This window comes from Gossypium hirsutum, chromosome A09 (genome assembly GCF_007990345.1).
Source record: "Gossypium hirsutum isolate 1008001.06 chromosome A09, Gossypium_hirsutum_v2.1, whole genome shotgun sequence".
In the NCBI taxonomy this organism is placed as follows: Eukaryota; Viridiplantae; Streptophyta; class Magnoliopsida; order Malvales; family Malvaceae; genus Gossypium; species Gossypium hirsutum.
In genome coordinates this window covers 78,918,395-78,935,306 of record NC_053432.1, presented here as the reverse complement: position 1 = coordinate 78,935,306, position 16,912 = coordinate 78,918,395, and the positions used below count along the sequence as shown (strand labels likewise).

Genomic DNA, 16,912 nt, shown 5'->3' with positions numbered 1-16,912 from the left:
TCTTTTTTCTTTTTTTAAATTGATCCGCACATCCCTCAAATCTACTAAAATTTGGTACAAATACTCCATAATTTTTTAAACAATTACATAATCTTTTATTCAATTTCTAATTATTTAATTCTACTATCATATTATATTTATAATTTAATTTAAATTATGCACGTTAAATTTTAAATTAATTAAAGTTATGTAACTATTTGTTCAATAAAAAGCTTAAACCTTAATATACATTAAAACCAACATTCTCATGTATAAAATAAATTAAAAAATCATTCTCACTTGATATAATAAAAATATCATATCCAAAACTTTGTTAAATATTAATCACACACGATATTAAAAAGACTACTTAAATTTTAAGTAATATAAATGAATCCCTGTACTTACTCTAATACTATCAAGTATTACATAAAAATCTTGATAATATATGCTGATATATCATAAATGATAGTATTGTTTTTCCAAGATCCAAATCATTCCTTCAATTTGCAGACATTGATGAACTTCTGAACAGCATTGTGGTACTGGGTTCCCTGTAATAAAACCAAACCAACTGTTTATAACTTAAACGCATAAAAGATTTACCTATACATCGGTAAAAACATAATTTCTCAACAGATCAACAGTTTTGAAACAAAATGTATATCATAGGATCATAGTGTTCTAAGTTCAAGTGCAGGCTATCTGATATATAAGGCATAGAAGCAGAAACAGCATGGTTTCAGAAACTTCGAGGGCTTTCTCATTGAAAAATAGAGAGCTGATGCTCTTACAAATGCAGATAATGACAATTTACTTAGAGAAATAACCGCAAAGATCTCAAGGGACTACCTCTTCTGCTTTTGTGACATTTCATTGGGATGGTGATGGTGCTCAGGACATCTGTTGTTAGGGATCATCACAAAAGCAATCCACTAGATCTCTGTCACTAACATTTTATTTTTCTTGACGTACTCATTTTCAACACCCGTATCTAATAAATCTTAGAATATGGACGTAGGGATATGACCCTCAAAATATACGAAAAAAGATAGAAATGGATATACTCATGTCAAACACATACAAATATCCGAAACTCACACCAAAATCTGATCAACATAGCTCTAAATAACCCTTTCCCCACATTAGCACTGAACAGATCAACCCTAAACTCACAATTACTGTTTTTAGTCAACATGACCATGCCTTAAGTCTAGAGAGGCTGCAGTGAACAGGTCACAAGCAGCCAAACTAGCCCTTTGAAATAAGGGACCAAAACGAGGGCAAACGATATGGTAAATCTACCACAGATTATTTTTGCCAAACTAAAACCTACCTGACACTTTGAAGGATTTGGCATAACTGTCACTGAAGCATTAATCTGGGGCAAGTTAGATCTTCGAAAGTCCAAACTTCAAATAACCCGATCCAATGTGTATGGATGCAATGTTGGGCATTCAGAAAATAACATCCTTAAGTGATTTAATCATCTCAAGAACAAGGCTATTTGATGTGGCTTGAGTAATTTAAATTGGGGTGGCTAAAATAGATATCCAAGATTCAAGCCTTATAATGTGTTTTCTGTGTTGGAAAAGAAACTCATTTCAAGGATCAAGGAAAAGAGGAAATAAACTACCTCCCAATAAAGTTGGTTGCAGTCCATGCATTGCCAAAATTCTAAATTCTTGTCAAACAAGCAGTTCGGAATTTTTTGGAAGCCCTTTGCAGCTTCAATGGCCTCTTCTACTGTCAGCGGCTTTTGTATAAATCTCCCATTGCATTTTGTGCACCTCGACATCAGCTGATCCTCATTAATTTTCAATTGGAAAACCTCAATTACCTACAAAACAATTAAGATATTTTAGGCCTGTACAGTACATTTTATTATTATATTTTTATTTTCACCTTCATAAACCTCCTTATTTTTTGGTCTCCAAATACCAATATGAACTTGCAGGATCACAAATCTCCTTACAAGTATGACTGCAAACACACCTCAAGTAGCTGTTCGTTTTTCAGAAGATTATTCACCCTATATATCTGATTCTTTATCAGATACTGGTGTCTCAATAGCTTGGCATCTCGGGTTAAAAGCACCCTCTTCTCCTTGTATGCTTGATCTATTAGCTCCCTAAAGGCACATAAAGTTTGACAAAAAAGTTAATGCTCTCATTGCTAATATATATTCAGAAAAAATGGTACCAATATAAACATTCAGAATTATGAAACAAAGATAAACAGAAATATACATCTTCCAAACTTTGATGAGAGGACAACCTGGGTTCTGGTTTTCTGGAATGTGGAACTGCAGCATCTACACCAACACAACGAAGATGTTTTGCCAAGCCTTCAACCTAAATAAGTACCATGTTATACTCCCACCAACAACAGTATAAACAGTAATAGCATAGTCTTTAAATTCTCCGGTAGTGTTGTTTCAAAGGATTCCTAGAATAAAACTAAATTGCTGATGGAAAAAGAGAGAATTGCATTGCAGACTACATTGAGCAAATAAACAATTTGCTTACCATCACGTCACACAAAAACTTAGGGCATCCATCACCCCCCAAGGAAATATCCCATGGTGGGGGGCCTTGCCAATCACCATAATTCTCTAGCTGCTTTTCTTCACAAACAACCACTGAAGACCGTCTTTTTCCTTTCCTTCTGGAAGCTTTTGGATTTCTATCAGATTCCCGCAAGAAAAGTTTTTCACCATATTTTCTTACAATCTTCCAGAGAGATTCATCCATAGGCTTGGTTTTTCTTATGACCTCGACTCCCCTGGCTATTCTTTCACATTCTTCAGAAGAAGCAGTAGCTTGGACGATATCCAGTGCATTGCAAAATTTTCTCCCAACAAGCTTATTCTCACAACCAGGCATCTCAAGAATACCCTTCAATCCTAAACTAACATTAGATTGATGTTGTTCGTTGACATGATTACACAAAGGCCCTGTGATAAAAGGTGGTCCAGATGTTTTCAACCTAACTCATAAGATAATTCAGTGAAACTGGATAAGCAAATAAGAATCTCATGTGATAATGATAAGAAATGCCTTGTTCATAAAGACATTCAAGTAATAAAACATGATTTTCCACTGAAAAGCTCAATAAATGGAAGGACATTGTCCAAACAGCAAGTGGAACCTTAATAATGCAAGGTACAGGATACACATTATGGCAGTAGCAAATACAAATAAAAATCCATCTGGAGAGGAAAGAAAGTTAGGCGCAGAGCTTTGGAAAAAAAATGGGAAAAGAAAAGTTGGCTAAACTATAACATGATAGGAACATATTTTAATTTGCTTAATTGAAACATTATTGCAAAAGCAGCAGTATTGGGAGACAATTTTTGTTTGCATGGTGGCTTCGAATATACCATCTATAGATAGAATGCTAAAACAAAATGAACAAAACATATTAAAAAATAAATATAAATATTGTTTAGACCTTGCCCTTATTACTGTGTGACATTTTACTTTTCATCGACCAATTCATAGTTGGAGAAAAAGGTTCCAGAAAGGTTATACTGAGAGATGTTAAGGGTTTATGGCTGCTTTTGAAAAAATGTCCAACCGTCATGAAACAACATAACTCCTAAGACAACAATCCTGCAAAATATCTTAAAACTTTCTGTATGCTTTACAGTTTTGCATACTTATCATAATCATACGGTAAGATTCAATATCCATCACATCAATGCAGAAATTTGATTATATAGCATCTTTTAGCTTCCTATTTGCAAAACCAAATTATACAATAGGACGTGTGGAAAAGTAATATAGAAACCATAAATGCATTAAAACAATTCCCAGCAGCAGCAAATAATGTAATACCAGAAACTATATGAATAAAGTAATGAAAGGTTACAAAGGGTAACAAACTAAAATGCTACGTAGTTTATCAATATATGCACATGCTCATTTTCTAAAAGATAGCTATCACAGGCTTGACCTAAATACTTTAGAGACTAAACTCGGATGGAACACTATGTCTAGCTTTCTTAAACATTGAATAGCTGGGAAGATGAACAAACATTTCAAAAAGACAGAAATCCTATCCTATTAGCACAAGGAAACTAATGACAAACTACACATTTCAAATTCACCTTCTTTGATAACCTTGGCCTGGAAGATTTTGAATATTCCAAGCAAGCAGTGTGCATCTGTAGCTGCATATCTTATCTGCTCTTCTGTAAGAGGACGATGTGACCAATCACTACATTGAAGTTCCTAGAAAAGATTCGAGTATATTAACAAATTGCCACATAATCCTATAGGAACTACAGAACCTGACAAGTGCCTTTCTGAAGTTAGTGGTTAATTCAACTTAACCAATAGAAGGAGAGAGTGTGAGAGACTTCTAAGCCTAACCAACAAAAGGGAAAGAAAAAAATGGAAACAAATTTTTTCCACCATTTAAGATTAAGTAGAAAACTTACATCATTCTGATCTTTCTGCTTCTTTACGTGAATTGAAACGGAAAATATATATCATTCTTCTATAAGTAAAAACCAGCGTGTTTGAAGAGTTATATAGCGAATCAGATATTATCCTTTTCATTTATTATCATCAAAATTTCTTGATACCATTTCTAGGATAATATTTACTCGTAACTATACTGGGGTGAGCTAGTAAGCACCCACTAAAACATAGATATTACGGTGGCATTTAATCATAATTAAAGCAAGAAAATATGGAAATATCCTGCATTTTTCAAACACGCACACGAACCAATAGAATTCTGAATTCCCAACCTAACAAATATTACCAAAAAAGTAACTATAGAAAATTAATGAAAACTTGGTTGCTTAAAAACCCATACCTTTGAAAGATGAAGACCCAAAATTTCTTCACATATTGCTGACAAGCTCTTTGTATCCTTTGATATTTTCTTCCCTTGTTTATGTTGCAAAAACTTGTATATGTTTGTGATGTCCATATAGGGCTCCACCTATTTACCATTGTTAGACAAAGCCTTACCACATTTTTACAGTGAATTTTTTATTGAACAAATTTGAAAAGAAAAACTTACTTTATCAAAGCCAGGATTGCCTCCTTGAGCACGAAAAGTTGACGACAAATAAATCAAATCTTGCTTGAACTTAAACCCTAATTTCAAAATATCTGGTGAGACAAGCACGTCCTTTATCCATTCCCATATCGAAGGTAGGGGAAGAGAGGAGAGGTCCAGCAAGAAGACAACCGACTCGTCCCATCCGGCAGAGTCATCTCCGATTTGACACGCGAGTTGGAGGAGGGTGACTGTGGGGAAAGTGGACCGTTGTGACCGAACCGGCTTCCATTCGGCATCGAGTCCGACGACTGTGGATTTAGACAGGGTGCGAGTCAGGTGAGTGAACTCGGACGAGTCGATCGACGAAACTATGTGGATATCCATATTGTAAGAGAAATTTCCAGTTGGATTTGTGCAAATTTAAATGGGATTTACTTTTTTCTGAGCCTTTCTTCACCTTTTTTTGGGCCATTGTAAATTACATTTGGGCTTTGCTTTATTTAGCATTCAAATCTTGCTAATTATAAGATGGTGATGCTGATGTGATGCAAAAATTTTACAATTATTTTATTGTAGACTATAATTTAGCAATTCTTTTTCTAAAGCGAGTTTTTATTTAAATATTTTTTCTCAAATTATAATTTTTTATTACATTTTGAAATATTTTTTAATATTTAATTAACTCGACACCTATAAATGTTGAAATCCATATAAATATAAATAAATCAAACCTCAATTCTTATAGTTGTCAAAGTTAAGCATTGATTTCAAATATTCATATTGAATCTAATTTATTATGATCATGGTACCCATGAATGGAAAAACACAGCTGAGATTTTTGCTGACTTTAAACATTAAAACTAGAAAAACCCTAAATTCAAACACTTAAATTTGAAGAATAATTTCTTATCATTTTACCCAAAATATTACAAATGTAAGTTTTTTTTATGATTTGTACATTATTTACAAAGGAACACAAAAACTAATAATTCCTAGCTATATGTTTTGATCCCATTGAGATCAGTAATCAGTGAAAGATGCATGCAATGCACTTTATTGTCGATTTTTTTGGTATTTATATCTTTTAATCATGTATGGCGTGTAAAAATTTTGACATATTTTTTAATATTATTGGTGTGTATAACTTCAGGTGACGGTTAATCAATTAGTGCTTTCAAACATAAAATTTTATTCCGCATCCTATCAAAATTATTTTACTTCTCAAATATTATACCATTATTTCTTCTATATTATTGTCGCTTCACTTATATAAAAAAATGAAAAATAGGCGTCTCATACTTCTATCTTTCAATCAAGGCAAACATAATCTTTGGCACACACTAAAACTTACTCATTTGAGATGTTGTATGTAAATAAGCCATCATATCTGTTCTTTTAATTTTACTGCCTAATACTTAATTTTTTGGATTACGGTGAACTTGAACATCTCTATCTTTTATATATAGCATGTGATTTCACCATGTCTGTGGCAATATATCATCAAGGAAATTTGGGTTAAGTAAGAAAATTGGATACATTATCTAGTTGGTCACTTAAATTTTAAAGTGTTTTTCTTTTTAGTCATCCAAAATAAAATTTTTATAATTTGGTCACTCAATTTTTAAGATATTTTCATTTTAATTACCCAAGTTTTAAAGTGTTTTCCTTTTAGTCACCCAAAATAAAATTTTCATAATTTGGTCACTCAATTTTTAAGGTATTTTCATTTTAATTACCCAAGTTTTAAATCTCTAATGACAATTAACTTTACACGTTATGTGTGCCAAGGCGACAAGAAAAGTGATATATTGTCAAATTTTTGTTATTTAATATATTTTGAGTTTCTTTTCTAATAAAAACTAATTGATTTTGTTAAATGTATTAGAAATGATGGAGCTATTGAAATTTATTTATTTACTAATTTAAATGAAAACACTACAAATTGTTTATTTTTAAAATTTATTCACAATTCTCCTCACTCGAAAAAATTAAATTACACAAAAAAATAAAAGTATAGGATAGAAAGTAGAGGAAAACAAAAAGAGAAGCAGTGGTAAAAAAAAGTTAAAAAATATAAAATAAAAAATTAAGCTGTTTAAAACGAAAAAAATATAAGGATTAATTGTATAAATTAACTTAAAATTTATATATGTATTTTTATTGGGCTAACCTAAAATTTATATTTAATATTATTTTTATAAAAAACCCACGAACATGCAACACAAAAAGAATATTAGAAATAGACATACGTGGGTGAAAATTTCAAAAAAAAATATTAATAATATATGAAAGAAAATACTATCGACGGTTAAATGGCTAAAAAGAATGTGAGTAGTTTCTTTAAAAAATATCTTTCTAATTTTAAAATAATAAAAGACATAAATATTTTTATAATAAAAACATTTTTATTTTAAGATTTGAGCTTCTTCTTTTTTTTCTAAATTTCAGAGGAGGGAAGAAAGATATTCAGAAATCTTAACTATGAAATCTCGACTAATAACATTGAAATTCCAAATTATCTAAAAGAAAGAAGAAATAAAAACACTGGAGTTTATATAAAACTTCGTTAAATTTTCAAACAAGAGAACAAAAATAATAAGTCGATTCAGATTCATCAAGTGGATAAAATTCAATGAAATAATTTTGAGTTTTAACAGACACCCATTAATAACAAAAGCGCAATTGAACAATCTTAGAGAACGAAAAATAAAAGAGAAAAAACACCAGAAAATTCATATAAAAATTCATAATAAAAATCATTAAACACATAGAGAAAGAAAGATTTAGACGGGAAGATTAGCGACATCATTGGCAGGGGCGTGATTGTTGACGGCCCTAGAGATAACAGATGATGAAACGGAATTGAAGCTCGAAAACATGAGAGGGCGATCATGCGCTTCTGAATCTTCAGCATCATCAGAAGTTGAAAGGTTTATGCAAGCGAATCGTTCCAGCGATACAAAGAAGGCTTGGGCAACGCTGGTCCCCAACCACGACAAGAACCCGCCTTGATTGTTATCCATTCTTTTTTTGTTCTTAAAAATAAAAAGATTATTTGATTGATTTGGGAGTTTTGGTGTTTCGATTGGCCTATTGTTTGTCACTTTTTACAGCGAGAAATCAAACTGCGAGGTCTTTGAAATTCAAAGCCATAACCATAAAGCATTGAGGAGGAAGCGATGGTCAAAGCCTCAAAGGCACAATAAGGGAAAATGAAACAAATTTACCTCTAAATATTTATTACCATTTTGTCATTCTTTGCTATTTTTTAATGATTTTTACGATATAATTAGTAAATGGAATGAATGCTTTTGTTTGGAAAGCATCAGTTTTATAACTTATATTTATTGATTAAAATTGTAACTTTTAATAAAAAAATTATATTCTGAAAATAGGAAAACTCTTCTTTTTTAAGATTCTAATTTTGATCTGTAGAAAATTTTTTCATTACATCAAACTAGATGCATTAAAACTTGAAAAAAATTTAACTGTATTTTAACAAAAAAATTATTTATACCTATACTTTTTTTTAAGTCATGAATTGAGTTGCTATTATTATTTTTCGATAATTAAAATAAATTATATTATTTAAATATTTTTTATTTTTTTATTTTTAAAAAATTAAGAAAAATTTTGGATGTAGTTGATTTTGAACTTATAATATCTACATCAATTAAATATTTAATTTTTACTTTTTTTATTAATCATATGTTTAGCTATTTATTTTTTTAATTTAACTTTATTTAGTTTTTTTAACACAATGTTATATTTTGCATGTGAATTAATGATTTAAAAAGAAAATTTGAAATGTTTAATTTTAATTGGTCGGTTTATAAATTTAATAATAGTATTAATATTGCGTATTATAATAAAATTCATATTAATAATTTAAGTATCATATTGAATATTTTTAAAGTAAAAGCACCAAATTTGATATTTTATAAAAATACAAATATAAAAATGGAATATGTATTGATAGTTTAAATACTACCTTAAATATTTTTAAAATATAAATATCATATTAAATATTTTTTGAAAATACATTTACTGACATTATCCCTTTTAAGTAAATTTAGTCTTAAATCGGATTAAACACATCAATGTCTATTGGATGCGAAATCCAACGTGTCATGCCAGGTAAGATAGACGTATGAACCTGCTGCAACTAGAACCATCGTCAATGGATAAGCTCTCAAAATGGAGATAAAAGAGACAGAAAAATATATACCCTCAAAAATGATGACCCTTTTAACTCCACTCTCCCATAACTCTTTATCCTCTCCACAATTATCAACGAAACGCCATGGTTGTCCTCTTCATCAACCCCATGTACCTCTCAGAATCACCTGTTCTTCTTCTGGTATGGCCCTTGCTTTTTTTTTTCTTTCTTAAACTGCTTCCAAATTCTTTTTCCTCTTTTCATCTTTTTGAATGTTTGGAATATGGATTCGAGCTTGAAAGTAATTCGCATTATGTGGGTAAATCTCAATTGTCGGTGATGTCTTCAGTTCAAGTCATGTTTTGGGGTTTATGTTGTTGAGTTATTGTCTGGAACTTTAATGGGGGAAGCCATGTTTAGCTTTGTGTTTTCTCTTCAATTACTAAGGCTGATATGTTTTCTTCCATGGAAGCAGCTAGCAAACGTGTTCCCAAATCCGAGGAATCTCCCTTTAAGGAACTGAGGACTGTAGCTTGTGGCCTTCTTGCTGTATGTACCGTTGCCACTGCCTCGCCTGTAATTGCTGCCAATCAGGTTGAAAACCTTCACCACTCCTTCTGGGTTAAGAATTGCCAGGAACACATAAATTGTTGCAGGGTAGCTGTTTGTATCTTAGCCTGAAAGAAGAAATAATGGAATTGTTACGTAAATTAGCCTAGTTAATTCAATCAAACTGTCTATCCAAGTTGCCTTAGGTCATTTAGTAACTGGCTTGCTCGGGTAAGGATGACTATGGGGATTGGGGAATAAATGTTCCCATATCAATCTGACGATTCAAACTAACACTGTCAAAAGGCTACTAAAAATGTCTAATTACTAAAGCATTGTCATGCAGAGGCTTCCTCCGTTGTCAACGGAGCCAAACCGATGCGAGCGTGCATTCGTTGGTAACACCATAGGTCAGGCAAATGGTGTGTACGATAAGCCGCTCGATCTACGCTTCTGCGATTACACTAACGAGAAATCGAACCTGAAGGGGAAATCTCTTGCGGCTGCACTTATGTCGGATGCTAAGTTTGATGGTGCAGACATGTCTGAAGCTGTGATGTCAAAGGCTTATGCTGTTGGAGCTAGCTTCAAAGGTAAATCTTCTTTATGTTTTGCATTTTCCGCAATCATACATCTTATCGTAACTCAGTGTTTTTGAGACAATTATATTTAGATACAGATATATGAGTATGATCCTCAAAATACATGAAAACATTTAGAAAAAATTAAGCATACACGTACCGAGTAAATGTGTGTATTCAACACACATCCAAGTTGGAGTACTGGAAATCATGGTGAATAAGTTTAGCATAAAAATGGGAAATGATTCAAAATATATCGAACACAGGTACAGACTTCTCGAATGCGGTTTTAGATCGAGTTAATTTCGGAAAAGCGAATCTGCAAGGAGCTATATTCAAGAACACAGTGTTATCTGGTTCAACATTCGACAATGCGCAGCTTGAAGATGCAGTTTTCGAAGATACCATCATCGGTTACATTGATCTTCAGAAGCTTTGTACCAACACAAGCATCAGTGTTGAAGGAAGAGTTGAGTTGGGTTGCCGATGACTGATTTATATACCCATATATATTCCATGTTCTTACTTTTTTTTTCTTTTCTAATTTTCATGTTGAGATTAAAAATGGTACTGGAAAACAGTTATTTCTGGTTTCGCTGCGTCTTTTATCTGCTTTGGGCTGCAAATGAAACAGATCGAAAATTTGTGGAAAGGAATTTGGGTCAATCGGCGCTCAGGCTGATGTCTGATTTGAAAGTTTGCTTTATTATTTAAAGGCATAATGACTATTTAAAAGAAAATTTCTATATATTTTTCATTTTTACTCCCAAACTTGCATTATTTAGTAAAATCTCAAAATTAATAGAAAATTTTACTTTTGTTGATGTGGCATGTAAGTAGATGTCATATCAGTAGTTAATTAAATTTTTAAATTTAAAAAATTCAAAACTATATTTAAAAAATATATATCAATAAAAGTTATAAAAAAAATTAATTGTATTGAATCAAAGTTTATATATCAAATTACACATTAGATCAAAATTCGTATATAAATTTAAAATTTATACCTATATAAACTATAACAAATATAGCAATTTATACTTGAAATTTTGAGAAAGGGGATTAAAAGCCATCTAAAATAAACAAGAAACCATTTCTTCTATTAAGGCATTATTGGTGTTATCTGCTTAGGCTCCCTTTAGATAGGCGGTGTGTTAACCTTTGGTAATATTAAAAACAACAGTGAGGTTAAGATTAATTACTATAATTGTGAGGTAAAAGATAAAAAATTTTATCGCAACATAGTTACCACTCATCCAAAGGGGGCCTTGGTCGAAAGAAGTTTCTCCCTATTACATGCAATACTCTTAAATAAAATAATAATAAAAAAAGATGAATTTGTTTTTCATGTTTAGTAGGGGAGAAGAAAAGAAGAAAGAAATTGAGAAAAAATTGTGGGAAAAAGGATTGAGAGCAACTAAAATTGTAAAAATAAAAAATGGAAGTGTTAGATTTAGGGTTTGTTTTTTTATGTATCCTGTAGAATGTATATTTGGGGCTAATTCTATAATAAATGCTTTCAAGTTACTTTGTCATGCAATTTTGTGCATTTGATTTTATAGGCAATTAATGTTTATTTTCTTATTTAGTTCTAATTTTTATATTTATTTTGATTAAGTTCTTTATTCAAATATTTTAACATGGTAATTTTGCAGTACCAATCCTTCAATTTTACACAACATTTGTTATTACACATTAAATTTTTAACTTAAGATTATTTAAAAAGCTTAAAATTTTATTAAGCTTATATTTATATTCATTTCTATATTTTGATATTTTTAATTTATGCATTTTATATATTTTTATTTTACTATTTTTAAAAAATAGTTTTAAAATTATTTAACAATAGTTGAATTATTTTTTTTCAAAGCACGTTTAATAAAATAATAAATAAAATATTAATTTTTCATATTTTTAAGTTTTACAAATTTTTTATATTTTTAATATAATTATATTTTCAATAAATTTAAGAAAAATATAATTTAAATTTAAATTTCATTATTTAATATAAAATATAGTATAAAAACAATTTAGTTTTAATATTAATACAATTTTCATTTTTTAATTATAATTTTAACACAAATCTAATTTTAATTTATATTTTATTATGTAATTTATATATACTTTTTAATATTTTTAATAATTTATCATATATATGTTTAGTCTAATTTCCTCCATAATCCTTTTACATTCTCATTCATCACTATAGCTGCATTTTAGTTAAAATACATATAATTTTTAATGTCGTTATTACAACATCTAATTCCATCACTAGAACACCTAGTTTCACTACTATCTAGTTTTAATCTTATTAGAGGTATTTCAAATCTCAAATAAATTTTAAGGATGACTAAATAGCAAAAGCTGCATATATTGAAAACTGTGCGAAAACTAATTGGATTCTCAATGGCTATTTGAAGCTGTATGATATTCTTTATGCTGTAGCCAGCATGAATATGAAACCAGCACCTTCCATTTTAAGCTTAAATAAGGAACTCAACATTAATTTATCTTTTAACAATACCTTCTCCAGGATGGAAGAAAAGATTATTCCTTACCATCATGAACTAAAGTAAGATCTGATCCTTAATTTATCTACTTGTCCCCAATGAGAGAATTTCACTTCTACATGATCCTTAATTATATTTATGCTATAAAAAATAGAAAAATCTGAGTAGTTAGTAACGTAAGATCGTAGGATCCAAAGTTAGATCTTAAAGCAAGCACAAACGATAAAGTTTAATTGCCAACATGCTTCATGTCGCACTTCCAAACCCCAATCACAAAGTAAAGCATCTAAAACTTCTTTTCTTCAGCCATGTTGGTCTTGTTCCCCCATTGCACCAACGATCACCGTCTTCTCTAACCCACCAAAAGCTAGCCATGGCGAAACAATTCATCCCATTGTCTTCTTCAATATTGGTCGCTGTAATTTCGCTTTTTCTTGTATCAACGCTCGTTCCAGGTACCAAAAAGTTATATCATTTTCATCCATTTTCAAAGATTTTGTGTTATTATATATGTGTAAGCCTGTTAGGTAATTGTTGCTTTTTTTTTTCTCTCCTTATCTAGGAGTTGGGTCCATTGGCGTGAACTATGGCACCGTCGCGAACAATCTTCCCCCACCACCGCAAGTGGCGCATTTCCTTTTGGAGTCCACCGTTATCAACCGCGTTAAGCTCTACGACGCCAACCCTGATATCCTTAAAGCATTTGCTCACACCGGCATTGCTGTAACGGTCACTGTTCCAAATGATCAAATTCCTCGACTTACAAAGCTGAATTTTGCTCGACAATGGGTGGAAGATAATGTTCAACCTTATACACCAGCCACTAATATAGTTCGTATTTTAGTCGGCAATGAAGTGATAACGACGGCGGACAAAATGCTCATCGGAAACCTTGTTCCGGCGATGCAAACCCTCCACACTGCCCTTGTGGCGGCTTCATTAGACCGGAGAATCCAAGTCTCGACGCCTCATTCTTTAGGCGTTCTCTCGAATTCAAGCCCACCGTCGTCCGGAAAGTTTCGACTGGGCTACGACATTCATGTGTTGAAGCCATTGCTTAGCTTCCTTAGAGCTACAAAATCACCATTTATGATAAACCCGTATCCGTTTTTCGGTTGCTCGCCCGATACGCTTGATTACGCACTGTTTAGGCCAAATGCCGGAGTGTTGGACGAAAACACGGGGTTGCTTTATACGAACATGTTGGATGCTCAATTAGATGCGGTGTTTTTGGCCATGAAAGTCCTGGGATTTGATGATCTGGAGATTGTGATAGCCGAAACGGGTTGGCCATCGATGGGGGATTCGACCCAAGTTGGCGTTGATGCAAATGTTGCAAGCGAATACAATGGTAATCTGAAGCGGCACGTATCGTCGGGTGCCGGCACACCATTAATGCCAAACCGGACTTTCGAGACCTACATTTTTGCGCTTTTCAATGAAGATCTTAAGCCTGGCCCGACATCCGAGAGGAACTTCGGTCTCTTCCAACCAGACATGACCCCGGTTTACGATATTGGGATCTTAAGGCCCACGGTAACTTCTACAACCCACCTTTTGAATTTCAACGTTACATATCAATATACCCATATTGATATGCTTCAATATCAATATTGTTATACTCAATTTTCTTTCCCTTAAAAATGATTTGTTTCTATTTAGTTAACTTGAATTTATGGTGTTTAAAGGTAAGTCAGATCAAATTCATGATATTAGTATTACCTATAATTGTTCAAGCTTAGTTTAGATATTAAATTTGGTCCAAAAACTATGCGTATTTCTAAAGTATATAATGATAATTAATTTACCCATATTTTTTAAATAAATTATTTTATTTAATATTTAATTATATATATCTTTAACTATCACCACATCTATTTTTATTAATTTTCTAAATGTAAATTTAATTTTTAATAATTACATTATAATATATATTTAATTTTCGTATTATATAAATTACATAATATATACAGAAAGGGCTTGGGCTCTATCCCTGCCAAAGCCAAAATGATAAAACATATTTTGGGTGGACCCTAGACGCTCTCGATAAATTCTATGAACTCTTTTGGATTTTTTTCGAGGTTGAGAGACAAAACCTTGGGGAGAGGTGAAGCTAGAAAATTTTTTTAAAATGGCCGAAATTAAATTGTAATTTTTACGATAGTAAAAATGCAATTTCATCATTTTAATAGCCTCTATTTTTATAATTTTTAAATGATTGAATAAAAAATTTATCTTTTTTAAAGGGGCCAAAGTGCATTTTATCTTTACTGATTTAAATTTTTAAATTTTTTAAAGGATTTAAATGATTTTTTTTCCATTTTAAGGCGTCGGTGACCCTGCTAGCCCCCTGATTTCGCCTTTGACCCCAAGATTAAAATTGAGTACAGACACCCCGAGCACAATGCCTCCATTGTTTTAGGTCTCGGTTGGCTGCTTAGAGGACGACACTTCAAATACTTCTTCTAATAAGAGAGTCGATTCCTCTTCAACAAAAACTGATATATTATAAAGCAAAAATAATCGAGTCAAATCAAGCTTGAGTTTTAAATATTGAAGTCAAACTAAAATGATATTTTATACATACCTAATTATTTAACCTAAGCTTGTTTTTTTAAGTATAATATTTTTATTTAAACTCTTTTAAATTTTGGATAAGCATTTGGCATAATAATACAGGTAAACTGTAAAAAACAATCTGTTATATTTGTTTAAATTTACATTTTGATCGATAATTCTCACTAACCTCCTCAATTTATAACAATTTAGTCACTTTTTTTTTTCGCTATTATAATATTTCAACAAAACTCAACTATATATTTTTTCTTTATAATTTTTTTTTACATAAAGTTTAGTGGGTGCCATACTTTAGTTAAGATAACATGGATTGGTTATAATAATGATTAATGAATTTGATCTGTTGATGTCATGTGGTTGGGATTGACAGGCTAGATCATCGATTCCAAACAACCCAACCCCAGTGCCGAGGGTCGCACCTTCAAATCCGACGCCAAGATCGTCTAAGAGGAAACAATGGTGTCTTCCCAAAACAGGCGCCGATGACAACGCTTTGCAAAGGAACATTGATTATGTTTGCGGCTTGGGTTTGGACTGTGGACCCATTCAACAACATGGTGCTTGCTTCCTCCCTAACACTGTTCGAGCCCATGCCGCTTTCGCCATGAATCTTTACTATCAATCCACCGGAAACAACGACTCCGACTGCGATTTCGACCAAACCGGAGCCATCACCAACGTTGATCCGAGTAATTTAACCCGCAATCATTATTTTGCAATTTTAACTCTAGTTGTTAATCATAAATAAACGTGAACATTAATCAGTTTTGTGAAACGTTCTTTTGATCCTTTTCGGTGGGTTTTTTTCCCCTCCTTTTTGCAGGCTATGGAAAATGCCAGTACTGACACTTTGTGCTGCAAATCCAACGGATCAAGACATGGAACTCTGAATGATTCAGTTTTCAATTTTGTTTCATTTTTAGTTTCTGTAGTTTCGGACAAGGAAACAAAAACAGGAGGAGTGGTCTGGTATGTATTATAGGCATGTGGGTGCATGCATCGTCACGTGAAAGAAACATAGGGGATTAATCTTTATGAATATAAAATATATTTTGGGTTTTACTTTCTAGAGCCCAAACCTCCATTTCTCCTACTCGTTGTCCAACACAAAGTGGCATGCATGATCACATCTTCATTCGTGATGGTATTTATGCTTAATTATTAATTACATTCCAGATTTATACGATTTTTTCTTACAAGCTCAAAGATATACATATATGTGTCTCTGTGTTAAATCCGTATGCTTCAATCTGAAATATTATGTTTTATAGTATATTTTTTGTGCCATTCGAACTCTAACATAGTTTAATAGAGAATTACTTTTGAAATAATTTTTATAGGATTTATACTTGTTTAATATGATGGTTGCATTTTATATTTTATTCATGTATATTAAGTTTCACTAAATTGAAATTCGTTTAATTATTTGCTGCATAAAGTATTTCAATTTTTTTAAATATTTTAATTATTAAATATTTATTAAATAAAAAAATATTTTCAGTTACTATGATAAAAACATTAAATATGTTTAAAACGTT

The 16,912-nt window shown here is 31.5% G+C and overlaps 3 protein-coding genes across 6 annotated transcripts; 2 read left to right on the top strand and 1 right to left on the bottom strand.

Annotated features, from left to right (window-relative positions):
- Positions 1 to 250: 250 nt before the first annotated feature.
- LOC107930274 (Werner syndrome ATP-dependent helicase homolog) lies at positions 251 to 5,464 on the bottom strand. 4 transcript variants are annotated; one of them, XM_016861886.2, is made up of 9 exons: positions 5,017 to 5,429; positions 4,807 to 4,935; positions 4,091 to 4,214; positions 2,508 to 2,935; positions 2,257 to 2,333; positions 1,975 to 2,110; positions 1,616 to 1,819; positions 1,316 to 1,341; positions 251 to 533 (listed from the first exon to the last, which is right to left on the bottom strand). In XM_016861886.2, the coding sequence occupies exons 1-9, from the start codon at positions 5,380 to 5,382 to the stop codon at positions 482 to 484; spliced, it is 1,542 nt and encodes a 513-aa protein (XP_016717375.1). In that variant the 5' UTR covers positions 5,383 to 5,429; the 3' UTR covers positions 251 to 481. The 4 variants fall into 4 exon arrangements, 3 of the variants coding, with proteins under 3 accessions (XP_016717375.1, XP_016717377.1, XP_016717378.1); XM_016861888.2 differs by lacking the exon at positions 1,316 to 1,341 and having other exon boundaries at positions 5,017 to 5,464; XM_016861889.2 differs by lacking the exons at positions 251 to 533; positions 1,316 to 1,341 and having other exon boundaries at positions 1,678 to 1,819; positions 2,229 to 2,333; positions 5,017 to 5,434.
- Positions 5,465 to 9,092: 3,628 nt separating this feature from the next.
- Positions 9,093 to 10,939, top strand: LOC107930179 (thylakoid lumenal 17.4 kDa protein, chloroplastic). The gene is made up of 4 exons (XM_016861762.2): positions 9,093 to 9,358; positions 9,633 to 9,751; positions 10,053 to 10,299; positions 10,554 to 10,939. The coding sequence occupies exons 1-4, from the start codon at positions 9,196 to 9,198 to the stop codon at positions 10,775 to 10,777; spliced, it is 753 nt and encodes a 250-aa protein (XP_016717251.2). The 5' UTR covers positions 9,093 to 9,195; the 3' UTR covers positions 10,778 to 10,939.
- A 2,040-nt stretch (positions 10,940 to 12,979) lies between these two features.
- Positions 12,980 to 16,695, top strand: LOC107930201 (glucan endo-1,3-beta-glucosidase). Its single transcript, XM_016861792.2, has 4 exons — positions 12,980 to 13,252; positions 13,360 to 14,333; positions 15,745 to 16,063; positions 16,198 to 16,695. Exons 1-4 carry the CDS (start codon positions 13,039 to 13,041, stop codon positions 16,218 to 16,220), a joined length of 1,530 nt encoding a protein of 509 aa, XP_016717281.1. The 5' UTR covers positions 12,980 to 13,038; the 3' UTR covers positions 16,221 to 16,695.
- The last annotated feature ends 217 nt before the right edge of the window (positions 16,696 to 16,912 follow it).